Below are 27,477 nucleotides of genomic sequence, written 5' to 3'. Positions count from 1 at the left end.
TCTCCCGTCCTTGTTGCCCCTTCCAGCCGTGGCATTGGATTCCTTCTCCCCTCCCTTGTGCCAGAGCAGCCTCGTGCATCTGCTGCCAAAGTCCATCCAGCTGATACCACAGAAAACTTGGAACTCATTGTGGTCTTCTGGAGATACTGGGCTAAACACTACTCCTCTGCTTAAAACTAATCTTAATCCCAGTTTGTGTTACACTATCCCCTCCCCCTTTCGGTTGCCTCCCGAAAGCTTATCCTTCCCTTCAGTAAGGAGATCTGAATGCCCCCTCTCTCCACTTGATAAGCACGTCCCTCTCAGGAAGGTCATCAGCCAGCAGTTGCTAGGATACGGGCTGGTGGCTTTGGGTTTAGCAACCCAAAAGCTTCAAGAATGTGCTGAACAAGTAAAGAGCGGGAGGACAGTTGCAAAAGAAAGGGATGTTGGAGAGAATCTGAAGGCAAAGTTGTGGGAAAAAAAAGAAAGATAATTCAAGTTTTAGTCTGTGATTTTTAGGTTTTAATTGTTGCATAGCTGTTTCAGCTGATCTCAGTGAATTGTGGTGGGAAGTGAAATCAAACTCATGCTATGTATTTGTAGAGTTGGAGTTATTGGTAGTTTTGTTTATATGAGCCTTTAAGTTAAGAATTTTTTATTAGATTGGGAGGATGTGTAACTTCTAGCTTAATTGTGCAGTACCTTTTAAACTGGGGCAGGGGTATACTACACTACACGAATTGGAGCTATTTATTAATTTAATGCTGTCTGAAGCCATCCAGGATTATAGAGATTTTTTTAAAATGCCTTTGAAGAAGTGTGCACAGTCAGTTTCCTGTCTAGATTTTTTTTTTAGCTCGTGTGATTTGACAGAGGATTTGTGGATTCAAGTAAATGTGCCTCAGAAGAGTGGTGCTTCTCCCCCACCCTGCTCAGATGAAGTAAAATTTGGAAATACAAGCCCACTGTTTTGAGACCCAGCAGCACAGCAGAGTTGGCTATCCAGGATAGTAGATAGTTTCCCAGGCTTATTCTTATATGTAGGGGGATTTTTTTGGGGTGTGTTTGCTTTTGTGGTGGTGTTGTTTTTTGTTTGGTTTTTTTTTTGGTTGTTGTTGTATTTTATTTTTTTGTTTGTTGTTGTTTTGCTGTTTGCTTGGGTTTTTATTTTAAGCACCCTGCTGTTTCATCAGCCTTCTTGTTGTAGCTTATGGGAAAAACATATTACGTGCAAATAAGTCTTTTATCTGCACCATCGGTGGAAAAAGTGTTCTGAAAACTGTGAGTTTGGTCATTCAGCCGCTTTGAGCTATTGGTGAGGTAGCTGAGATGAAATGTGCAAGAGAGGGTTTTAAAATCTTGCCCCTACTAACAATAAGTGCGTAAAACTCTAGCTCTTTTCTACAAAAATTGCTGTGTGGTTGTAGTTTCCTGAACTGCTTTTATATTTAGTTTGGGGCTAAAGTAGGAAGGAGGAGAGTGTGTGGAGCCAAGTCTCTCCTAGGTGAGTGCTTTTATTCCTGGGCTGTAAACTTTCTCTGGTTCTGTAAACTGTAACTTTTCTGCACCGTAGGAGAGTTTCACTAAGATCTGTAACTCCAGTTTAGAGAGCACTGACCTGGAAAGTCTGAAATGCAGGTGTGAACACCTTTTGTCTTAATTTTCTTGCCTTTGAGGATTAACCAGTACTCTGCCTAATGGACTTAGGCTAGTATAGAAAGGTAAGTCTTTATCTTCTCTCTAACCATTTTGCATTGGGCCTTTTTGAGGTTTAAGTAGAAGAATACTTGGTAGAGTAATGTCACTAGCCCTAGAAATGTTAGGTTTAAGTAGGCTTATTCCTTTTGTTCCTTTTGCTAAAATGTGTTTTTGGGTGTTTTTATCACTACAGTGAACTGTGCTTATCTCTGAAATTTGTATCACTGCATTGTATGATAACAACGCTGAGGGTGTGAAGCATGGAAAAAATGTGGTCTGTGGAGCATGTTAAACAGTAACTGTTTAACACTTGATATTAGCAGGACAGTACTTTCTTTGTCAGGAAAAGCTTTGTGGTTTGCCTTTATCAGCATGGGATTATCCTAAAAACCGAATTCTTTGTGGAGTTCTAAAATAGAATGTACTAAAACCAAACCTCTTTACACCCATGGATTCAGATGCAGTAGTGCTGTGAGACTTTTTCTTCTCTTGTTTTATTTACTGCTGCATTATTACCTAGCTTTTGTTAGTTCCTGACCAATTGCTTACTTGTTCCTGTCCTTCATCTCTTGCTTGTTTTGCCTCCATTGAGGTTACTGTGAAGCCCGAATATTCTTTGATACCTAGATACTTGGCTAAATTAATGTGTATTGAACTAATATGTCTGTTGGAATCTGTCATGTAACATTTTTCAGTTTCAATCACATATCAAAAATCCCCAAGTCTATTGAATTTGCTTTCTAAAGAGAAGACTGTTTTTTTTTTTATCCTTCTATAAACTTCCTTTTTATTGACATTGTTCCTTTAATGTTTACTAAGCTAAAGGATACTGTTTAGGGACTTAGTGTTGCAGAATTTATAGCATGTGAAGAGTTAGATTCACCAAAGCTTCATAGTGTTTTGGGCCCAAGCTTCTGAAAGCTGTAACTGTGTTGGGTCTTTTTGCTCTTGGAGGTAAGATGTAGAAACTGAGAATCCAAATCTGAAGCTGGGCCTTTCTTTTTAAACATTTTACCTTTTGGGGTGGGGTCTCACTGATAAATTTAGGATATGGTTTTGTTTCTCACTTCTGGCAAAACAGCAGAACTGCAGCTTTTTGGCCATCTCATCTGTGCTGAAGTGACTTAGCTCCTGCAAAAACCACTAAAATAAGTAATGCCAAATATTTGTTTCCCTTTATTCCTTTGTGAAGGCAACTTTTAATCCAGTTACTTGATCAGCAGGAGCCTGTCTTGCAGGCATTCCCTTTGGCTGCTGAGTATGCTGATGTTTGGTATTGTGAGGAAGAAGGAGATAATTGTGGGATGGTGGCTGCTTGTGTGGATTTCGGCCTTGGAGACTTAGTTTGTGTTAGATTGTGCCGCTATACACCGGGGAGTCTCCTCAGCCAGGCACTCCTCCGTGTGTACCTTCCTCCCTGCACACTCCCTGCTTGCTAAGGGTGTAAACTTGACTCACTTACTCCTACAGGGCCTGAGTTCAGAAGTGCAGGTTTGAAATAAGATGCTGTAGAACTGTCTGAGTGAAGGTGGGAAAGGGGAGAGTTGGGCAACTTTGTTCTGTAAAGTCATTACAGCTAGCTGGGAAAAGCAGGAGATGAACTGTCGAGAAGAGGCATATTCAGAAGTAAAGTGGGGTTGTTGGGGGTTAGATTTTGAGACTGAAATCTGCCCGGTGAAAAGATTTGATCACAGGTACATCTCTAATCTGCATTTGAAATAAAAGTCTAAGATGAAGTCTCTTTTATAGTTTTTGAAGTGAATTTTATAGCTTATGGCTCTCAAAGCACTAATGTGTATTTCTGGTTGTGATCATTACTTGCTACTTAAGGCCACATTTTGTGGGAAAAAGCTTTTTTGTATTTAGAGCCTCTGCTTGTTTGGAGTCAGGTATTGGCAAACAAGACTGGTTTTGGAAAGCCTGGTAGTAAACTGAAGATGCAGTTGCAGGTGGATCACACTAAGTAGAACAGCACCTCTGAACTCAGCTCTTACTCTTACTCTGTGTAGAGGCTGTCCTGTTCCCCATGTAGGGAGGGACTGTGTCAGCCAGGTTACATAACCCTTATGTGGCACAGCCCTATCTGATGCCACAAACATTCATGCCAAATTTAGATGCACACTTACATTTGTGTAAGCTAGCAATGCAGAATTTCAATGTGCCCTGATTGAATAAGAAAATACTAAATGCATAAGTAGTTCATAGAGTAATTTGCTTTTCTTTATTTATTAGTATATATCACAGCTCTGCTTATGTCTGCATTGGAATGAAGAAAGCTTTGCTCCAGTTTAATTTTTTTGTCTGCTTTCTGTTTTGAAGATTCTTTTATACTAGAAAGCAACTTCTATCAGATTCCATAAAACATTTATTTTTCCCTAGATAATTTTTAATAATAATGTAGTTTGCTAAACTGTGTTCTACTTGAGTGATACTTAAAAGTAAGTTCAGATTTCAGAAGGAAAGAGTTTTTCTAAAGACTTGCTATGGGTTTGCACCCCTTCAGAAATCATATGAAAAACTTGTTCAGTCATACAGATATAACTTGCAATGCTCTTTAGGGTCAGTTCCCCAGAAAAAGAGTATTTTAATCCACCTTAAGAAACATGAATCTGAATGTTCAGAATCTAAATAGTGTATTGGCCTCTTCTTCTAATATGAATTTTTGTAAGGGATAATACTTATTATTCCTCATCAAGGGAAGGGTGCTTTTCTCTTCTCAACCAGTCACAAATATTCATTCGTTTGCCACAGCTGAATATAGCACATGTTCTCCTTGCAAAATAGTTTGAAAACAATATGCAGTCATTTGGATCAGGTGCACTTCAAAGCTGACTTTGGGGGGTTTCTTGAGAGCTTGTTGTGTGCTTCTGCATCTATACTTTGCAATGATTTATTTGCTGCAGTTAGAAGTTAGATATTTTAATGCTAAACATATTTGAGTAAGTAGGATGAATGACTTGAGTCACTTATCTGCATCTAAACCAGAAAAGTTGTCTGAAATTTTGTCCATTAAACCATGCTAATCAAAACAGATACAGACCTTCCTTCAGCTTGTGATGAAATGTCTGCCTGTCATGTCCTAGCAGTTGGATACCGCAGTGCATCCTCTTATGTTTTGAGGAGCATATATAAGTAAATAGAATCTCCCTGATTTGAGTGGAAACTGAAGGGGTAAATCTTGGGAAAAATTGAGAAAATGTCATCCTGTCACTGTGCTTGCTTCATGTAGATCTTTAATGCAGTTGCAGAATTGTTTATGTTGGACATGACCTCAGTCACGTCCAACCTTCTGCTCCAAGCAGCAGCAACTCCGAGTACTTTGGTCTTCTCTGTATCAGCTATCACCTGTCCAATTTTTCTCTCTGATTCTCTACTGCTCATGTAATAGTAGAAGGTTTTCTTGTGGCACTGGAGTCCCATGCTGCTTTCAGCTTTAGTTGTGTTTTGACTTCCCTGGCAGGGGTGCTGCATGCCTGGGCAATATTTGTGTATTCTTCCCTTGATAGGCTGTTCTTGCTTCTTCCTCCTTAGGACAAGCTGCTGATTTATCTGTTTGTTTTGCTGGGTTTTGGGGTGTGCTCCTTGTGTGTGGTTAGTAATTGTCCTTTAATACTCCCCAGTTTTTTGAGCTCTTTTGCTTTTTAGAACTGGATTCTGCAGAATTCCAGCTGCTGGGTAAGTCAGTCTGCTCATATGAAGTGCAGGGTCTGTGCTGGATTTCCCTTCCTCCTCTCAGGATTTTAAGCATCACTCTTTCATGGCCAAGGCTGCTGTTGATCCCATCCCTGGCAAGTTCTTGGGGTTTTTTCCTTGAAAGCAATCTCAAGAAAGTATCAAATGGTGATTGACTCATTTAGAACTGCTTTCCTCTGAAATATTTCAGAAACGTCTTAGATTTTGTCTCCTGCAGTGTTGCCCTTCTAGTAGATGTCACAGAGGTGAAGTAGTAACCAGTCTCTGTAATTTTTAGAAACTTTCTGCAACTGCTGAAATAGTTTTCATCAGGTTCTTATCCTGACCATGTGATTTGTAACAACCTTTGACTGTGATGTTTCCTTTAACCCTGACCCACAAGCTCTTAGCCAGCCTGTTGTCTGTCCTGTAGAACAGCTTTTTGTGTTCCAGCTACTCCTACAGGTAGAGGGCAGGTCACCTGCTGTTCTTCCCTTCCTGGCTTTGTTTAAAAGCTTGTGTCCACTGATGACAAAGTGCCAGCCATGCAAGCTGTCCCACATGCCTCACTCTGGTGTCAGCTCTGTGTACAGGTGCTGTTAGGTGGCTTCTCTTTTAACATGATTTATCCTCACCAGGCTATCTCATCCTTCCACCAACCTGACCCAGGTACTTCCATGGCTCAGTCTCTATTCCCCCCCGACTGCCAAGATCAATAACCATTCCCTGGCAGATCTCTCATTTACAGGGCTAATCTACCCATCTCTAACTTAGCAGCCCTTGTTTCTCAGGGGCACTTGTGGCCATAAAAGTTAAAGTGCTCCTTGCAGTGCCATTCCTGTAGTGAGTTCTTAACTTGAAGGATGTGTCTCTCTGTGTCTTTTCCCCCCCCCCACAGGAAAAGAGCAAGGAGGACCTGGGATCCCATGTCCTCCTTTGCCCTTGGAGTTTTCTAGCCACACTTGATTTGCCCCATCCAGGTCTCTGTTAATAGCACATAATTATTAAGTGGGAAAGGAACAAAAAAGAAAAGAATAAGGCACTAGTGGTGATGATAATAAAGGTTGGAGGACCCTTGACAATCTTTGACATGTCAAATTGGCCAAGCCTCTTTTTCCAGCATATCTGGCAGCAGCTGTGTGTCTTCCCTGCAGAAGGGAATCTCCAACTAGTATTACCTGCCCCTCCCTTGTGTTGCTAATGCTCAGTCCAAGCCCAGCTAGCTCTGACATGTACCTTAATTGAGGTGCTTGCTGCTTCTGCATGCTGATGTTGACCCAAAAAAAAAAAAAAAAAAAAGTGGAAAAAAGGTTTGTGTTTGCAGCCTTACTGTGAGGAAAAGACCATGGAATGCTGGTATAATCAAAAAGGCGTTGGGAGATGTGCAGTTAGAAAGGAATTGAGATTTATGGAAAAGCTCTGATAATTAGAAGGTTCAAACTGATGTTTGAGTACCTCTCTTAGCACGTGTGCTGGAAGCTTCCTGTGCAGGAATGATTGCTGGGCGTTATGCTGAGGATTGTGTGCTTTAGCTTTCATTGACATGTTTGCATGCAGTGTGTGTGAAAATACTACTTGGCCTTCAAAAGTATAAAAAAATTAAACTTTAAATATTTTTATGACAATCTTCCATTTCGGGCAAGGCTCTTCAGACTGTTTGGTTCTGCTTTTATTTGGCATGTGGTTACTATGTTGATTTATATGTTCGGATCAGAGAAATGAGTGCTGTACTAGAAACTGAAAGATTTGCGATTTCTGACTTTTAAAGCGCTTGGACCAAGCTGCCAGGCAGTGATAGGTGGGACTATTGGAGTCTAATTTCCTAGGAGTGTGTCTCTGAAATGTAGTACTTCCAGCATTTAGCATAATTTTTCTTCCTAGTTGCCACTTTCTCAGTGTTTTGCCATGAAACTGTAATGTGCACTTTGAAATTATACTCACATAATGGCAATGGAGAGGCAAGAGATAGTTGAAGAATCTAATGCTTATTAGCTATGTCAGTACAAATGAGTACTTGGGGGACTTCTGGTTGTACTGTTATTTCTCCTTTTATATTTGTTTTGAAATTGTCAAAGAGAGGAACAGGTAACAGCTGAAGAGGGAGAGAAATAAAACATTGATCGCACAAGTCCCATTTGTTTAGAAAAGTAGTCAAAAAAATCAGCACATGGATATTCATCTGTCCACTTTTTTTTTTTTGTCATGTTGTGTTTCAGCAGGTAGTAACTGAAAATCAGAGGGGTTGACACTTCTTAGTAGTAGGGATGTGTCATACTGTCTTCAGAGTATGAATTCTATTACCCACTATCTGCTGTGAAAAGGCAGAGTGTTACTTTTACATGAATTATTGTCCCATTTGGGAAATTCTCAGCAGGCTCTCTTGTGGGGAGGGGAAAGCAAATGTGTGTGCTGTGATCCTTTGTTGTGGGGCTTCAGATGGCAAAGTGACTGTGACTGGAGATGCTGCAACAGAGCAGCAGCTCTGCTTCAGTGATTTACTTCAGAATGAAAGCTGCTAATTTCCCAGGTTACAGATTTGAGGCTTTTAAGGAAGTAAGAAACATCATAATGCATTTCATTATCAGTCACTTAAACTGCACTTGAGTTCAGATCCCTTTTCTTTAATATAGTAATGTTGAAGATGCAATTTGGAGATGAACTTGAGAGTATTGTATTACAGTTCCCTAATGAGGCCATGAGGGAAAGGGAAACAGAAGAGTATGGAAGTCGCTGCAAAAACAGTTCAAGAATTTACATTAGTAATGTAAATGCTACTGTGTGTCATGGAAACATAAATGTACTTTAAATCTACCCCTAAACAGAGGTAGTACTAGTGCTGTCTTTGCTTATTCAGAGATTTAGAATGGCTAGTTTGAAAATCTGAAAAGATCCTTTAGGAGGGGATAGGATTGTGACAAGTCAACTGGTATTCATGGAGATCACTGTTATTTAGGGAACAATATTAATTCAACCTAGTAGAGAATTAATTGTTCAGATCTGTTTACTGTGGTCAAAAAATAGGCAGTACAAATCTATTAGAGTTATCTTTGAAAAGGTGTACATTGTTGGTAAGAGACATTGCATGTAAATCTCTTTGCTACCTCAAGTTGATGTGGATTTTTTTGGTTGGTGTTTCAATTTTTTTTTTTTTTCCTTCCACCAGACAGAGGGTAATGTCATGAACAATAATAACAGGAATGGTAGGAAACATAATAATCCTACCTAGTTTGTTAATAATCAAGTACGGTGAAAGGCTTTTCTTGCAGGCTGTAGTCTGTCAGATGATTTCTCTTTCTGAAGGATTTTTTAAAATAGCTGTTAAAGATCCTGTTGTTTTGTCATCACGAAGAGAATGCAAAGACTTGATAGAGCACAAAATTTTAATAAAGCAGAAGGATATCTATTGGGTCCCTTCTAACTCACTATATTCAATGACCTACTGAAGGAAGCTCCTCTATTTCACTGGAGCTCCTCTACTATATGGAGAAGTACAAGTTAGAACATAAAAGCACTGTGTGAAATTATTTTAAAGACTTTTTCCTCTGAGGCTGTTATGTGACCTCTGTAAAGGCACCAAAGCCATCTGTCTTCCTCATGCTGTCTACTCTCCTGGTGGCCTTGTAGCTCCTGTGGCTGTGGTCACATCTGTGTGTGTGTCTACACACATAAACTGACCAAAAATTTGAGCTTGGTTTCCAGCAAGATGGACAAAACAGTGGATGTAACTGTGCCAAACCTATTTCCATCATGAGCAAAGGGTATGCTTTCCACATCCTGGCTGTGATGTGCAAGCCTGTACACTTGATATAAGGGAAGCCTGTGTTTGTGGTGAAACGGGGAATCTTGCTTTAGGCCTTTTGAGTAGCTCTTTTTGTGTCACTATATGAATTCTTTTTCAGGGTTGAATTGAGGAAAATTTGTTGTTTGGAAGCATGTTTGCCTAGAGGCATGCAGATAAGGATTGTGCAGCCTTTTTAGAGGAGTAAGACAAGCAAAACAGACAAACAAATGCAAAAAACTCATTGAGATTTTTGGAAAAGATTAATTTGCCTTCTGTCTCCCTGTAGATGGAGGAGCCCTTATAACTGAAGGCAAAGTAACTTACTCCAACCCCATTCTTCTCAAGAATTCTGTCTATCCTGGCAGACTTCATTGCTGTTCCATACTTTCATTTTACAGCGAGGGAGTAATTGTAAGGTGATTATATAGTGACTTGAAAACCTGCTGCTGAAAATGTTCAGCTTAGGATTGCGTGGGATGTGAATTATGAAAAAAAAACCCCAAAAAAACCAAACAACAAGAAGTATGGCTTGAAAGATGTAGCTGCCTGTTGGATGTAATTCCAAATAAGCAGCACAGGACTTTGCACAGTTTTGGGTAACAGGGTCTGCACAGGCTCTCTTCAGTGGTGACAAGTCTGACTGATGGCATGATTTCTATACAGGAAAAGTATGTCATAGAGCACTTACAATGAACAACTGCGTGTGACTTGTTTTCAAAACATAAAAATATATTTTTATAGGTCTGACAAGAAGCCTAACGATAACTTCAGTTGACCAGTCAATGTTTGAAAAAGCGCAAGGAGAGAAAGTTACGTTGCCATGTACTTTTGAACTCTCGGCAGAAGATGAAGGACCACTAGATATTGAGTGGGTATTGATACCAGCAGATAACCAAAAGAAGGAACAAATAGTAAGTAGAGACTTCTCTTTGTACAGTGTTAATTCAGTTGTTTTAGTAGGTCAATGTATGAGGTTTTTACTGACTCTTTAAAGTTCTACCTTTTCAGGTTGGGATGCTTGTGATCTTAAATTGCTGTGAAGCACCAGTCACATGAAATCTAGTGGAAGTTTTGAAATACTGGATTAAGGATGAAATGTTAGGACATTTTTCACTATAAACTTGCCTTCTAATGAAGAACTTCCAGATTAAATACACTTCAGTTCCGAAAAGCAAACTTTGCTTTTGTACCTGCATTATCTTCCTTACTGAAAATAGATTAATGAGGACTTAATTTTAAATGTATTAACTCTTAGTTATTAATTCTTTCCTGTCATTGAAAACCTTATCAGTAAGATGATTTGTATTAGTAGGCAAGTTCTGCAGAGTTAAATTGGAGCAATCCTAAACAGTCTTCTTTCAGTCAGGAGTCGATGCTGACATATTGGCACTTGGTCAGGTGTTTAGTTGGAGTATTCACTATAATGCTGTGTGTGGTGGTATTTTGAAGGTGGAGATATTTGACTCACTGTTTTATTACTGGGGTTAAAATTATAGAAAGAAACTTGAGAATTCAAAGAGATGTAATGATTTTAAATGTTTGCACACTAAGTGGATTTCTGAATAATATTTCTCTTTTTTTTATAGATAATTATGTATGCTGTAGACAGGGTTTATAATCATTATTATGCTGGTTTGACTGGGAGAATGCAGTTTACTAATACTGATCCCAGATCTGGTGATGGTTCACTGGATATCCTGAATTTGAAGGCATCAGACACGGGCACGTATCAGTGCAAAGTGAAGAAGGCTCCTGGAGTTCAAAGCAAAAAAATACAGTTGACTGTACTTGGTAAGATAATTTATTTTCTTAAATTTTCAGTGATGTTTTTTATGTGCTTATTCCACCCTATTTTCAATGTCTGAAATGAAAGCTTCAGTTGGGCAGTGTTGTGGTGATTATGGTAATTTCTGAGGCCTTGGGAGGCATGGGCATAATTCTGTTCTGGGAAATAAAGGGAATGATGTTTAGAATTACAAGCATTTCTAGATGTTCTCCACCTGACTCGTATTTAGTAGAAAAATCTTTCTGTGTATGGAAATGGTTTGTGGCACAAACTTTATCTTTCACAGAATGGACTGGCTGCTAGAACACAACTAGGAAATATTTTGATTGTGACTGGTATTAATTCAGTGATTTTTTTTTTTTAATTAGTAAAGCCAGCACGGACTAAATGTTCCATTGAAGGATCACAGGAGATTGGAAAAGACGTTACCTTGAAATGTGTGTCACAAGAAGGATCCCCACTTTTGTCTTATGACTGGAGGAGAGTATCTGGCACACAGAATCTTCCTGCCACTTCCGTGCTGAGTACTGTCAAATTTCATTTATTACTCTGAAATAATTAAAAAGATTGCAATATTATTTTTGGCTTATCCTGACTTGTAGGCGTCTTTGGGTTAGCATTACTCTAGAGTAGTCAAGATTAAATGTCACTTCTGCCCTCTAACAAAACTGACTTTGAAACAAGCTGGAGTTGATTCTGGTTTTTAATTTATGCTTGGAAATGTTTCAAGCTTCAAGTTGAGATTCCTACCATTAAGAGCAGTATCATGCTCACCTGTGCCCAGATGTTGTTAGTTCTCCTGCTTGCTGATAGTTTTGCTTTTGTGCTTAAGTGGACAGTAGGGAATTCAGATGTGGCTTCAATATGATTTAAAACAAGCAAAAAATATCCAATTTCTTGTAAGCTTCTGCATTCTATTAAAGTATGTAAATATCTTAAAACACAGATCCCTGAAAATCATCTACAAAGGAAGAACCATAATGCTGTTCTTCATTTTGGACTTGACTCCTGGTCTCCTATGTGATGTCCCTTAGTCCTTGTTTTGACAGTGAATCTGTTGATCATTAATGTCCTCTGTACCACTCAAGACTTTAGGCTACTGTTGGTTATGCCCCTTCTTTCCCCACATCCCAAATTTGTCTCGTGGTAACAAAAAGAGAAATTGGCACTAGCAGTGCTGGACAAGAATGAGTGGGACATTGTGCAAGAGTGACTTGTAACTTACAAAACCCCTGTTAATTTTGGGCTTGTGAATGTAGTTTTGGGGACACTGAGTGTGTTCTATAGATTCTAGACCGTATCTAACTTGTTCAGCAGAAAGAGCATGTCAAATACTGTGTAATACATTTCTAATGGGGTAAGACTTTTACAAACGATAGCATTTTGCAGCATGATAGAACTGTTTTAATCTGTTTTTTTCATATAGCATTTTAAAGTTAAGATTTCATGTATATGCTGGTTTAATAATTCTGTGATATTTAATATGGAATTATATTTAGGAAAATGGTAAACCTCTCCCTTCTGTTGTTTGTAGATAAAAATACAGGGGAACTTCTTCTGAAAAACGCCTCTCGAGAGTATTCTGGTACATACAGCTGTGTGGCCACAAACAGAGTTGGCACAGATGAATGTTCTGTTGAGCTGAATGTCACCCCTCGTAAGTGTTTGCTGTGTAATAGTCACACAGTGTTCTTGTATTAAAGCTGAACAGTCTTTTTCTCTAAACTCCTAAATGGTTAAAAACCCCAATGCTCTTATGTAACTTGTGGGTGCCACTTCAAGTCTTACTGTTTTAAATGCATGTGACTGAGCACTCCCCCTCTGATTCAGTATTATTGACCTGCCTCATGTGAAACATACTGGGCTTAATGTTTAAAGAAAGGTCTTATTACTCTGACATTTAACAAACATTATTGTTATTTGTCTATTCTAGCCGTAAATACAGCTGGTATAATTGCTGGAGCTATTATAGGAACTCTGCTGGGTCTCTCTGTACTGTGTTCTATCATCTTCTGTTTTTGTAAGAAGCACAGAGAGAAGAAATATGAGAAAGAAGTACATCATGATATCAGGTAACAATGTGTTTCTAGTTCCTGAGCAGTATTATTGGAAGATTAACTTTTAAATGTGTATTTCTGCAAATAAGTTACTTAACAGTTGAGATTTCTGTCTTAATCTGGAAATCTTATTAGAACACTAATGGCTTGTCAGAGAACTTTTTGTGGTTTGTCTGATTTCAGCAAACATTTTAGAGGCAAAGAATATTGAGGGTTTGGGGGGCTTTTGTTACTTTAAAGGAAGATATAAGGATATTTTTGGCTACATTAGAATAGAAAAAAACCAAACTGAATATTTGTTTTAAAGTAATGGTGACTGAACCCTTGTTCTGCAACTGATTTTTTTTTTGGTGTGTTTTGCTCATTTCAGAGAAGATGTTCCACCTCCAAAGAGTCGCAGCTCTACAGCTCGCAGCTACATCGGCAGCAATCGTTCTTCCCTGGGCTCAATGTCTCCCTCCAACATGGAAGGATATACCAAAACTCCATATAGCCAAGTCCCAAGTGAAGACTTTGAACGTGCTCCTACTCAAACCCCAGCCTTTGCACCTTCAAAGGTAGCTGCACCTAATTTAAGTAGAATGGGAGCTGTTCCTGTGATGATTCCAGCACAAAGCAAAGATGGGTCGATAGTATAAAATATTATTAATTTAAAAGCTGTTTTTTTTAAAGTGTTCATTGTAAGTATTAGAGAAAAATACTGTGTTTCATCCCTCATTTAAACACTGGCATGAAATTTTCCTTCAAGAAAATATACAAGTGAGTTTGAAAAGCCACCAATTCTCCTGTTTAAAATTAAACTTATTTGCATATGATAGTTGAACTATTTGCTAAAAACTTTGAAGTTCATAAATAAATATCGGACACTGAAGGTATTTGGACCTCTGGTAGGTTGCTGAGGAGGTTCTGACGCTGTCAGCTAATGCACAGTTCTGAATGTGTTACGGTGAGACTTAGGTGAGAAGTAACAAAAGCATTTCATGTGTAGACCATGAAGTTTCTCAGAGTTCCTGAGACTTTATTCTCAGTTGTGGAATAACAGAAATATTTTATCTTGGCCACTGTCTGGTATAGTTGCAGGGGGCTGAAATACCAAGGATGACTTAGAAGTCTGTTCAAATTGAGTATTTATGTGGTTCTTTAACCTGATGATATTTGTTTGGAGTGCTGGAGCTCTTATTTGACTTGTCAGGGGCAGACAGTCATTTGATTGGTTCAATTAATTTAATTAATCTCTTCTGAGTTTAAAAGGGCAATGAGTGGAAGTGTGACAGAAAACCTTGCAAGTTCTTTGAAACACAAATTTTTTTACAATAACTAGTTTTGGTCCTGTCAGATGACTTACAACTTGCGTTATCTGATGCAAGAAATCCTATCAGATTGTTGGTAGAGGTATCTAAGCTCTAAAACCTACAGACCAACTGTTACTGTCGCAGTAAGAATGAGTTAATGTATCTTTACACAGGTCTTTAAGTTAGTTGTACCTTGCATTTTCCAATGCCTGGTTAGATACTAAGGCAGTGCTCTTAGTTTTTTTTCCAAAGCAATTTCCTAGAAGCTCTATGGGGATTTGATGAAACCTGTTTTAAGTAACTGGTATTTGACGTCTGTCCTCTTGCTCTAACCACTGTGGAAACAGCTTTTCTCATATGCCCCTAAGCAGTAGTCAGTCCTTGTTCAAGATGCTAATGTCTGGCTGTATGAATTTGCAAGGAGTTCAAAGCTCATTTTTTCTTGCCTCTTTAACAACCCTAAATATTCTGAACCAATGTTCAGACTGTGGAGAAGCAAGCATTTCATGTAACTGAGAGAAAACAATTACCCAGAATTCTTGATACAAATCTCATGTTGCAAGATTGAAAACGCTTCTTCCCAATTTTGCAAACTTAAAGCAATACAAGAGAAACACAATTCCTTTCTTACTTTCACATGTATTTAAGGACTTCTGGTAGCTTCTAATGACTGTTGTTATATACCTGCAAAAGCTCCATTTAAAAATTCTGTACAGTTTGAATCTGTGAATTCTTCCTTTCTTCCTGTTTTCTACCTTCTTTGTCTTGTGCTGGGGAGCAGGTGGGGGAGAGTTCTTTTAACTGACTCTAGCTAGAGTTGTTGAGCTACAAGGTATTTTGGAAAACTAAGTTCATTACAGTATGTTCACTGATGTTGATGAAGGAAATATCCGAATAGTCTGTTGAAAGATGTTGGGATTATTTGTGTGTAGCAACAGTGAGAGAAAACAAAATTAGCCCAGACTTCTAGGTTTAGTATCTGCTTATCTGTAGCTTCCTATACATCTGTGATGAATTCTTTGGCTAACTACTAAATGTTTGTCTTATCTGTAAATAGGTGCACAATTTTTGCCTGGCACTATTAATGTAAAGAAATTTCCCTGCCCATGGCAGTGGTTGGTACAAGGTCATCTTTAAGCTCCTTACAACCCAAACAATTTCATGATTTTAACATACCCTTCATACTGAATTTAGAAACTTGAATGGCTATTAAGTAATATAGAGTTAGTTTTACACATTTGGGACTTTTTTAGATTGTAAACTGATACTGTTAGAGATCAGATTTTTTATCTTTCATGTGTGCCTTGTCAATAAAATTTGCCTGATTGTAACTTCAGTTTTTCTTAAATTTCTGGTGCCTAAAAATACTGTATGAACAGGTGCTTAGATGATGGTACAGTTCTTAAAACATGACACTGTGATCTGATTTCTTGATTCTTATGTACTATTTATACCTCTTCATGCCTATTTTTGGATGTGAACTTCAGTGTCTCTCTCTCTGTATTGTTCTGTATTTCAAAATGTCACTTAACTCCTTCAATTGCTAATTATGATTCAAGTGTTTGTGTTCCTGTAAGCTCTTTAGTTGTTGTACCAATGAGGGAGATGATTGACTTTCATTTATGTGGTAAATAATAGGCTTAGTAAATGTGCCAAACATAGTTTCTGAAGAACTATAGATGAGGAGACATGTTTTTGCATCCAATTATTGTGATAGAAGAGACTTCCAAGATGTTAATCATACACTGATTGTTTACCTTGAAACTAAGGCCTTTCTTAATGAAAAGGGTATAGTTACTACAAATACAAGTTGAGTGCAAGACTAAAGTGAATCACAGACTGAGAGAGAGCTATAAACCTAAGGAACCAGGCAGCAAACCTACTAAATTTGGTTCTAAGCCGTCTGTGGACCTATGTGTTTTATGAGGGTTTTTTAAAATTAATTTTTTGTTTGTTTTTGGTTTGGCCTGAGACCCTGTAACTTACAGTCAGGTAAGCCCTAGAACACTCGAACTCAGAAACCTGTCTCAGTAAAGCACACGGAGCAGAGTTTACACATGCTTGATGCTCTGTCAGCTTGTGCAAAATGATAAATGGGCAGAAGGACAGCCTGATGTGCCCTCAGAGCTTGGCTGTTAGGCTTAGCAGCCTTGACAGTGTCTGTCTATTTATGTAATTGCATGGAAAAATGAAAGAAATGGAATCTGACACAGTCCTTATCTGAAATACAGAACCTCTGACTTGGGGTAAACTCTGCCTCAAGTTGCTATCATCATGCCTTCTTGGGTGGATGCAACACTACTATGAAAACATAATACTGCTACTATAAATTATTTCTTTTGTCACTAAGTTGTTCACTTACACTGGATTATGATTCTCAAAAGCAGCTACTATACTTTAACAATTTCTAGCTGTGTGGGAGATGAACTGGTTAAACATATGATGTGCCCGATGTGCCAGAGAGCTCTGCTGACAGAACAGTTTTAGGAAGAAATGGCAGCTGATATACCAGTTAGGAGGTGGCATTTTTAAAGTCTCATTTTGTTATAGAAAAAAGGGGGGGAAAGGGGAGGGAGGGTGGTACCATTGTGTAAATACTCTAAGTGAACTCAAGAAACCTCTAGTAAATGTCATGACTGTAAACTTGCCTGTTGAGGACTACTATATATAGAAAGAAACCCCTCAATTTTAGCATGGTGTGAATAAAGTGTTAGACTTGTAATACTGTAGAGGTTACGTAACACTTGTCCATACATTACAAGAGTTTTCATCAACTTTCTGCAGTGGGTATTTAAAGATACTTGTGTGAAACTTCCTTCCCTAAGAGCAAATACTTCTTCCAGAACTGTGTGGTGCACAGAAATGCCTTGTTGGAGGGGTAAAACATGACTTTTGAAAGAAATGTACAACGCATACGTCTTTCTCAGCTCTTAATAGTCTCATTCATATTAGATGTATGCTTCCTGTTTAATAGTGCAAGTAAGACTTCTGAATTGCAAGTTTTTACGTAATGCTGAATATTGTATATTGCTGGTTTCCATGACAAGCTTTTAGTTTTGTTCTGAGCGGTGTATATATTCTGGATCACTCTAGGTCTTTGTTCAGTCTAAAGATATTATGCTATTTGTGTCACTTAAACCTTGTTTTATACACTTGATAGGTGCTTTTTGGGGCCCTTTGATGAATAATCCCCTAGCACTGAGGCATAGCTCAGCTGAAATCAGAGCAATAACAACTTCCTGGGATCCAAAATGTTACAATGTTACATTACATTTCTCATGCACAAAGCATGGACTTTGAACATTGATATGAATTTCAGTATGAGGTTTTTATATTCACACTTCTGGGGGAATGGTATTTTAAAATACAGGTATTGTGAGTGAATTTGTAAAAAAAAAAAAAAATCCAAAATTTTAAAATGCTATAATTCCATGACAGACTTGTGTACTTTTTGAAATAAAACTGTTGGAGCAAACAGTAGTCTGTCTTTATTTTAAAGCAGCACTTGTATATGTCTTCAGCTTTTTCTTTATGTAATTGGAAGTGAACTAATAAATATGGCTGTGTATACCATGCTGGTACGAATAATTTTATTTATTGCTTTCCCCCCCACCCCCCCACCCCCTTCCAAGGCAAACAAAACTTTAGGTATTTTAAAATATGCACTTTTAGGTGGGGTTTTTAATTGTAGGTATAGTTATTCTGAAACATAAGCCTGGAAACGAACTTTAGATTAGATTTCATCCCTCTTTATTTTAGGTAGAACCAAAAATTCCTGAAACTGATTAATCTTTGTCCTTTAAAGTTCAAACAAGCAGGCTGACAGCACTCAAAGTATGTTGATAAAATGCTCGGGGGTTCTATTGTTAATGTGTTAATTTGCATCTCTTTCAATTTCGATGAAGCTGACTCGGGATACGCTGCACTGCTTGGCCTTGCAAGCCAACTGATTATTGTCCTTGTTATTTTACCTGAGATTGATGTGATTTCTCCAGTGTCATCTTGGGTGGAGATCCAAAGTCTGGCATGGGCTCTGTTTGCAATAATGTTATGTATTAAGCTCATATAATTGGAGGCATAATTAACTTACATTTGCTCATAATATATGCATGTTCATATGTTATAATGCATACCTATCTTGATATATTAATGTGTTCTGGGCCAGGCCAGATGTTCCAGTGAACATCTTCTTTATATATATGAAAAACCCGATATATGTGTGCACATGCATGTGAAGTTAAATGGAGTACTGGAGGATAAACATCTAGGATTTTTTTTAAATTTCATATTAAGAATCATGCTTAAATACCAAAAGAAACCTAATAGAAATGGAAGTTCAGATTTGTCTCTATTTATAGAGTTCTAAGAAACCTTTCTTACACTCTTTTTAACATTCGTGTCAAGACTTGGGAAAGGATGGAAGTGTTGAACTTAGGGTGGCAGTTTTGTCACAGATGGCTCTTGCATGCCTCAGCTGCTTCTCAGGTCTTTTATGTGGAGAATAGGTGACCATGAACCAGAAGCTGAGTACTACCTCCAGCATGTCTGTGGAATTCCAGCAAAACAGCTAGAAATTTCCTGAGTGTCCTGATAGAACAGAGGGCACTCAGCACCTGGTAGCTCTACAGAACCTTTGTGGTCCTTTATGTGTGTGTTAGACAATGCCTTGGATAAAGCTGTTGGTTTGTTTCTCTGAACATCTTGTATGTCTTTTGAGCTTACTGTCTCTTGTTTCCCTGATGTTGAGTTGTTTCAAAGCTCTATGATAATACTGATAGGCAATTAATTGCTAGGCTCTTTTAAAAAGCAACTTAGCCTTGTTTCCTCTCTGTAAAATTCATAAAGCAGAATAGTTTGTAAAGAAAATAGCTGATTAAGTAGAAGAAGAATAGGATGAAACAAAGCTGTGAATGTTTTATACCTTTCCAAATGTCAGCTTATTCTAAAACTACTTTTAGCTTGTGTATGACCATAGGTGATTTCTCAAGACATGAAAACTTGCATCTTAATATAAAAATAATGTGTGTACTTGAGTTATGATGATTCTGTTGCTCTTCCTGATTTGCTTTAGGCTTTTTATGGAATGGTGCAGGCACAGCTACAGGAGAAGAGTATGAACCTTTAATTTTATAAAATAGCCACTGTGGCAGAAAACTGGCCTGGAGGATTGTTGTCTCTGCTTCTGATTTCCATTCAAAGTCAAGTTTCTGGAAACAGGGAGCCTTTAAGTATCTTTTGATTTTTAGATCGTTGGAAATCAAAGTCAGTGTCACTGTCCTAAGTTGGTGTTTTGAAGACTTCAGCTTTCAGCTGTCGAAGCATTGGTCAGGTTGCTTTGGATATGCAAAATCAGTAGTATTTAGTGGTAGCAGTTACTATTTGGGTTGTCATTTTTAGTAAAGCTTCTTTTGGTCAATGTCTAGAGAAATGCTGTCTAGAGAAACAGATGAAGGGCAATTGTACCATATAATTTGGGAAGCAAAGCACTGCAATTCATACAGGAACCTCTATGACGCCAGGGTAGATGGATAGAGGGAGGGAGGGTGAGCAGCTTTGTAAAGAAGTTGAGCTTGTTGATTACACAACTTGATTATGTAACAGTTTTAAAAAGTGGCAATATTAGAAGAGACATTAGCAAAGATAAAATGATGTGCTTTCAGATGTTAATCTAATTTTTTCTTAGGGGGAAAACCTCTGGAGGCAGTGTGTTCGCTGGGAAGCGCAGGGAGCTGCGTGATGCCTTGACAGTTGTCCCACTTCCAGGGCTGGATGCTGTGGCTCGGGGGAGCTGCAGGCAGGGCAGAAGCTGAGTGCTGTACCTGAAGGGTATTGTACTCTCCTTCCTAGAGAATTTTTCCTAATTGCAAACTGGGGAGAGCAAAGGAGTGAGTCTGATCAGTTTCTGTGGAATGGGAATTCCGGAAGCGTGCATGAACTTTCTAACTTCTTGAAACCTTTCCCTACTCTGGTTTGTAGCTACATCTGGCTTAAGGGGTCTTAAGACAAAACATTTTTGCATTCAGAGTTGTTTCTGTAGCCAGTATACCTTCACTGCTTAAATTGCAGTGCCTAGCATCCATCATTTCTGCAGGTGATGACTGGTTATATTATTACCAACAGTACTTTGTAAGGAAGCAGAAGAAAGATTCTCCTGAACCTTCCAAACAGGGCAAATGGCGACAGCTCAGCTTTTTGGTGCTCTGGGCACAAACATCTCCAGGGGTGCAGTGGTCACTTGGGTTAGAATTTGCTGTGAAGGAGTACTGAATCAGATGGAGAAAAGCCATAAAAGTAATTTAGTGCCATTACTAAATAGCTTCCAGTTATGTCAGGCTCTGTGTGAGTAGGAAAGCAACTTGAGCTTTTGTTTCTTGTGGCCAGTTACTGCTGTACAAGTGAAACAACACCTCTCTACAACTTGTGACTTGTCCTGGTCAGTGATTTGTAATTGAAACTCTTATCCCATCCAGGGATCTGACTCTCCCTATTTTGTGTCACTAGGTAATATTTTCTATGTGAGACAGTAGTTGGGATTAGTCAGATTTCAAGGAAGTTAAATTGTGCAGCAGAGCATTTGTTCCCAATGTTTAAGGGCTCTGATTGCAGTCCCAGCCACTCACAGATGACTCCTCAGGCAGCTGAGTGGGTGGTGTTTCGAAGAAACTATTTGCTGAAGTCAAAACACTTATGCTATGCCTTACTTAGCAGTAGGAGATCAAGATAAAATTAATTCAGGATTTCTGTTTCCCGGTACAATAGCTCAGGTGGGAGGGAAGCCGATACCTTAGACTAGGAATAAAGGCAACTGGTGGGAATACATAACACTACTGAATTGTTTTGCCTGCTAGAGGAGATGCCAATTCTGGGGCACAGCTGGTGGTTTGTGAAACATGTCAAAGAGCTTATGTTGTGGCTGCTAGCACTGCACTTCTTCTCCTCCAGATAAATAAAATGCCCTTCCACGTCACTTCCAATCCTGTAACTGTCAAGACCAGAAACCGTTCATCTCATCTGTAAAATACAAAATAAAGCTTGCAATTAGTTTATTTTCACATATTCTTCCCTCTTTCTTGTTGGTACATGAGAAAAATTCAGCATTACTAAAAGGACACAGCTTGAAATGAACTGTTTGGTCTTGCCCTGGTTTCATCCTTGTACTCTGTAATTCAAAAAGAAGTTGCTTAGGCATTGCAATACCTTTTGCTTCTGACTTGAGCTGTGGTTTGGGTGACCTCTTTAGGTAACCTATTTAAATTTAATGATCTTGTATTCCTGTTTAAGATGAGAAAACTCACTGTGTTTAAAACACAGGACTTCAAAAAACAAAAATTTGCTGTGGATTCCCATATTGTCTCCAGCCCATTTGGAAAAAAAAATATAGCTGATTATAAGTGTTTTGTATGGAAACAGAGTAATAAATGTTGTGTTTGGGAATGATGAGTGTCCCCCCCACAGCTGATGCTTTAGCATCCTCTGTCCCCATCTCTCTGTGCCTAAATGTGATTGTTTGGTGCTCTGCAGTGACTTTCCAAGAGTGTTTTCCAACTGAAAAAGTTGAGGAACCTTCTAAGGTGCCAGATGGTTATTTTCTTATTGTTTACTCAGGAAAATAATTGAGAAATCTCCATCACTTAAACCTTTTTTTTTAATAAGTTCTAACAAAAAGCTCTAGAAATGTACAGTTGAGTTATGAATGTGATTTTTGATAGGTTTTAACAGTTGTGATGAGAAACACTGTATTTATATCGTCTGTACACACACTGTTGCTAGGATTGAAGTACATACTTCTACATCCCTTTTATTTACCAAAAAAATAGGTGCAACTGTTGCCCAATTGCCTAGTATGAAGCAGACCTTAGAGCTACTCATTAAAATGTCAATATTTTTCAGACTGAAATTAAAGTCACCAATGATGGTTCTTCATTTGCAGCTCATTTAGGGAAAAAAAGTCCTCAGCTCGACCATCAATGTGTCTGTTGGTTTTCATTTAGCAGCAACACAATGAAAATTGTGATTCTTGTGCAGATGACCTACAGTTGTGATCTTGCTAGATTTGCATACTTGAAAGGCATCAAAGTTCTAGACAGCAATTTTATGGTTTTAAAATCAAGGTTGTGTTACTACTTGAAGTATTTTAAGTTCGTTATTTTAAGTATGATCTTTGCACATCTGAACTGGGTGGGCAGGCAGGAATCTCAACCAACCACTAAAATCCTTTATTCCTAGATTAAAGGGCTGGAAGAAGGGTTGCAGCCTTTATGCTCAACAGTCCCTTTTGTTGCCTATTAGAAATTAACATAATTTCCCTGCCCCTGGTGTTACCTGAGCAAGCTGGGATTTCAACTGACAGTGACAATTGGGTCGTTACATTCTACACGTGAATTTAATTCTGTCAACATCTCATGTCTGTGCCAGCCATATGAGCTAGTGCATTTGCTGCTGGCTTTATGGTTTGTACATGGAGGGGAAATTGCTGAAGATGCAAGGAGGCTGGGGACATCCTTAATGCCTGGCATGGCTGACAGAAGCTCACTCACTAGCAATAAAAACAGTAACAAAGAGTCCAAAGGCAGGGGACTGATTAACAAGCTGGAGAATTAGCGGTTGATGTCCTGGCTCTGTCATGACTTAGCTGAGAGGTGTTTTTCTTTCTTTATTTATTTATTTTCTATTGACATATCCTCTTTGTTCATAATCTCTAACAGCTGTTAGAATGGAGCATTCTGTTGACTCTTGGTGACTTTTGGAACTAGGGTTTCCCATTGCACTGTCATTTGTTTTTAAAGCTGTCCTTGGCAAGTCTTTTTGCTATGCTTTTCAGTCTTCACCAGATGCCCCTCTAGTACTTTCTTTCCATTTCTTTCATAATCTTAGGAGATTTTGAAATAGATGTATTTAAAGATTGTTATCTTGATGAGACCATCTGCGGTCATCTCTGTCCCCTGCTGCTTCCAGTTTTTTAATTCTGACCTGACAGCAGTCACTCTTCCAGTACTTCTGCTGCTCCTTGAGTATTTCAGGTTGAAGGAAAAATAATAGTTGAGCAGATCCCATTATGGGGCTTCCTGAGGGTGAAAGATCCCCCAAAGCATTGCCAGTGCATGGGGAAGTGTCTTCATCACTCCATTTGATACTCTCTCAGCACCTTTTCCCTGCTGCTCTCTGCAGGTATCTTGGAAGGTATTCTCTAAGTGAGATAATGGAAATACAGATGTATTTATTGTTTTGAGTACTCCCTTCACCATTACTGACACTGGAGGTGCCTAACCCTGTGTGTGACAGGCTGAGGTACAACAAGAGAGGTGGAAAGCTCCTTAGCATCACTGGCCCTGGTGTTTGGTGTTTCATACACTTTGCCTACAGCCTGGCCTTCCTCTTTCTATCACATGCTGCCTTTTTATTCCTGACTGTGGTATGGATTTCACTACTGGAGCAGGACAGAGTTTTAGGCAGGTTTTCCTTTTTTTCTGAATGTGGTATGTTGCTTTTGATCAGGCTTTTGTGTAGGGTCATTGTTTTTACTGTCACTTTCTGTCATATTTTCTGTTCCCAGCCAGTTTTCCTTGTCACTGCTTTAGGCATTAGGCTCTTTAAACTACATTTACACAGTGGATTTCAAACTGGCCCCTGGTTTTCCAGCTTAAACTTAATGGGGTTATGGTTGCAAGTACCTGGGCAGACAGTAGTTTCTTATTAACTGATAGTTTTTCTTGCACGATCCAAAGGACTTAGCACATCTTGTTTATAAGCTCCAACACTGGGGGGGTGGATGTTTTCAATTTTTTTTATTATTATTATTTATTTATTCTTTATCACAGCTGCACAAACAGCCTCTAGCTGCATGCTAAGGTTCACTTGCCAGACTGCATTTTTCTTTATTTTAATTTTTTTTTTTTTTTATTGCTAGAGATTTGCTTGGATGAGAAGGAAAGGAAAAGAAAATCAAGACTGAAAGTATCAGGGCAGTGCAGCAAGGGAGAACGGATTGTGTTTGCCTTTCTAGCTCATTTAAGCATCAGATTTAGAAAACATTTGCTTTTCCAAACAACAGGGGTATCAAGAACTATTCCCCAGTCCCAGCTCATCTCTGTGTGCCACGTAGCAGAATTTTCTCCATAAGCAGGGTATGCTAATTTTCTCTTGCCTTGTTCATAAAATGGAGCAAAGAGGAGTTTGATGGAGAGACACCATTACATGAATCCCTGCTTGCACCCCTGAGAAAAGCTGGATTTATACATGTTTTGGAGTGTAAGAGCACTGTTTCTTCAGGCTCTTCCAGTAGAATGTGATAGGATGAACTATGTGTGGAGCAGCTAAACTTTATTTAGAAGGCATATGTTTGCTAATTATTAACTTGAGAACTATAAATGAAAGAGGTAGGAAATAGAAGCATTATGCAATCCATGGTGCAAAGACAGGAATACAGAAAGGATGTTTCTGGCCTCAGTGTTCAGTCCCAATTAGTGAGTTTCTTTAATAGTCCCTTCAACAATAATTATGTGAACAATAGCAGAATGAAGTTCAGAGAACAGCAGGTTCTCATGCCAGGTGATAGCTTGAAATAGAAAGACGCCAAAGGTCGTGATTTCCAGCCAAGCAGAACTTGGTGCTGCTTTGAGTTACTCTTCCAAGCAAAGTGTTGGGAAGGCACTCGGTTCCTTTTACTGTCACATGCAACTGGAAGATTCCATTTGATGTGTAATTCTAATTGCAGTGTGACAGTGTGCAAGGAAGAAAGTGGGCTGTTGCAGAAATAGCCTGAGTCAGTTGTTTTAATTACTGCTTTTATGGAGAAATTATTGTGTCATTGAGGCACGTCCTAAAAATCTGTGAGGATGGGTGTTATTATACAAAGGCCTGTAATAAGCTGAAATTCAGTAAGAAAATGAGCTGTTTCCAGTAAACACAATACAATCCATATACATTTGTGGATTATTAGTTAGGAAGAGTTGTTTTCTGGTGTATTATCATGTTTGCAGATTTAATATTGGTGATTGTCAGCAGCATTTAGGTAAAGGCAGCGTATAGAAAGTGCATTTTGCAGCATGGAGATGTGGCAAAAATGATGAGTTATTTTTCTTACAATACCAGTCCTAGAATATGAACTCAAAGAATATAGAGCTGATAGAGAACTGTAACTGCAACAAAAAATTATTTACCATCTTTGTACAAATTTTATCCCCAGAAAAGTCAGTTACAACAGTCAAGGAACTAGAAGTGATTTCTAAAGAAATGGTGAAATGAGCAGGTGTGCAGGTAGGGATGAGGCACTTTGAGAAAACCGAGTGTTCATGGCAGTAAGCAACAGAACTGTGTGATTCTTTGACAATGCAAGTTGCTGCCATGAAACTTAGAAAAGAGGCATTTAGTGGATTTTGGCAGGTACTTTAAAAGTGCAATGCAATAGGTATGCACTGGCAAAAATCCATGAGAAACTGACTGAAAATTTCCTGTCAAGTTAAATATACAGTTATTTGTAGTCCACTGATAAATGCAGTTTTCATTTGCTGCACCACTTCACCTTTTTTGCTATCAGACACTGGTATAAACCCTGAATCTGAATGACCATGATGATCTGAATAGTGCATTTGATTACTGTATGTTACAGTACCTGGCCTCTTGCTGCTATAGATTAATGATATTCTTTCTTTTTGTAGTATGACATCGCACACAAGATTGGTGACATAACAGTGGTATAAACATGAAGAAACAGGCATCAGTTTTTGCATGACTTTCCAGTATGGTGAAACTGAAGTACATTATGAAATGAAGTGCTGTTTTTTTTTTTTACTTGATCTCACTTTAGATTCAAGATTTTTAAGTAGGCTGTATTCAGTTTTGTAAGTACCAAATTTTTTCTTTTTCATATTTTTAATGCAAAGTTTACAAAGCCACTCCTGACGTTTTTCTTACTACTTTTGTGTTTTGAAAACCGTGTACCATCCCTCCTCTCTGCTTCCCCCACCCCATTCCTGGAGATGCAAAAAATTGTGAATTTAACAAAATCAACTCAGGTAGCAGAAATAGAGCCTTAACCAGTGGGGTGTTAAAAAGATTGTGATCTGAAATAGAGTAGTTTTGGGTTTTCCTAGCTTTCTGGTCTGCTGATTTCATAAGGAAGCGTGTCATCTATTGAATGCTGTAGTGATACCCATGAGGGCTGACAAACTGTGTGCAAAACGTGCTGTGTTTTGAGATTGTATATATTTTGTAACACTTAATAAAACATACTTGAATGTTACAGTTAACACGTGCTTCAGCATAATTTGTTAACGCAGGTGGTGTGGTAATTCCTGTCTGTGCACTTCCATATTCCTCCTGCTCCCCAATTTACCATGCAGGAGTCCAGAGGGAAGATGAGTATGATCTTTAAACCAGTCTGGTTATGGGGTCCCTATTGCCTCCTGCACTGTGGAGACTTTGGGCATTGATTTCATCATGAAAATATTAATTTACTTAACCATGTAAAGATGAGATCACTGTAATCTGATCTAATGGACTGGAATTTACTGAGTGAATTTTGGAGCCTGGTATCCTGCTGGTACTTGGGCATTTTTGGTAACTCATTACCTGTCACAGTCCACATAAATCAGAGCACACTGAAGGACACACAGAATTTAGGCAGTAGCAGTGAGCATATGCAGACTCAAGCCTGCCTTTAACTACATCTGTCTGTGCTCTTGAGAAATACTGGTGCTGGTTTCTAACTATTCTAAATACATAGTTATTAATTTAAACATTAATCTACGGGCATGTGTTACACTGTGATCTGAGGGCAACCACCTAATCCATTGTGAAACTGGTGGTTATAATGTTGAAAAGTTATTAAATTATTTTTGCTTCTGTTTTTGAGAGGAGCACAGCTAATTCTAGAATAAACTCAGATGCTGTCAAGCAAATGTTCCATTTAATGAGTTTTGTCACTGCACATGCAGTCAACTAAAATTGTCTAAGAAACAGGAATAACTTCTTGAGAAAAATGGAAGTGTGTAAGGTTTCTAAATATCATAGGCTCAAGTAGCCAATTAAAAAAAAAAAAGTTCCAAATCTAAGTTCAATGTTGTAATCACAAAAAAGATACTTTGCCTTTAAGAAGCACTTGTTTTTGTGCCAAAATATTTCATTCCTCATTCTCTCTTTTGACTCCACGCTGCCTAAACTTGTCTCTGGGTGAATCTGGCAAGTAATTAATCAGGGTAAAATTCCATG

The 27,477-nt window shown here is 38.5% G+C and overlaps 1 protein-coding gene across 2 annotated transcripts in view; it reads left to right on the top strand.

The window, feature by feature from the left end:
- Nucleotides 1–26,402, top strand: part of CXADR (CXADR cell adhesion molecule) — a 32,610-nt gene extending 6,208 nt beyond the window's left edge. The window contains exons 2-8 of one of the 2 annotated variants that reach the window (XM_084226589.1): nt 9,875–10,044; nt 10,720–10,924; nt 11,288–11,443; nt 12,454–12,576; nt 12,853–12,991; nt 13,347–13,533; nt 25,926–26,402. In XM_084226589.1, coding sequence (XP_084082715.1) covers nt 9,875–10,044; nt 10,720–10,924; nt 11,288–11,443; nt 12,454–12,576; nt 12,853–12,991; nt 13,347–13,533; nt 25,926–25,967 — 1,022 coding nt within the window. In that variant the 3' untranslated portion in view covers nt 25,968–26,402. Of the gene's footprint in view, nt 1–9,874; nt 10,045–10,719; nt 10,925–11,287; nt 11,444–12,453; nt 12,577–12,852; nt 12,992–13,346; nt 17,842–25,925 lie in introns of those variants that run through there. The other variant, XM_084226588.1, reaches the window with a different exon arrangement.
- The last annotated feature ends 1,075 nt before the right edge of the window (nt 26,403–27,477 follow it).

This window comes from Fringilla coelebs, assembly GCF_963513975.1.
Source record: "Fringilla coelebs genome assembly, chromosome: 2".
Lineage (NCBI taxonomy): Eukaryota > Metazoa > Chordata > Aves > Passeriformes > Fringillidae > Fringilla > Fringilla coelebs.
Note: the sequence above shows the minus strand (reverse complement) of the source record. Positions and strands in the feature narration are given on the sequence as shown.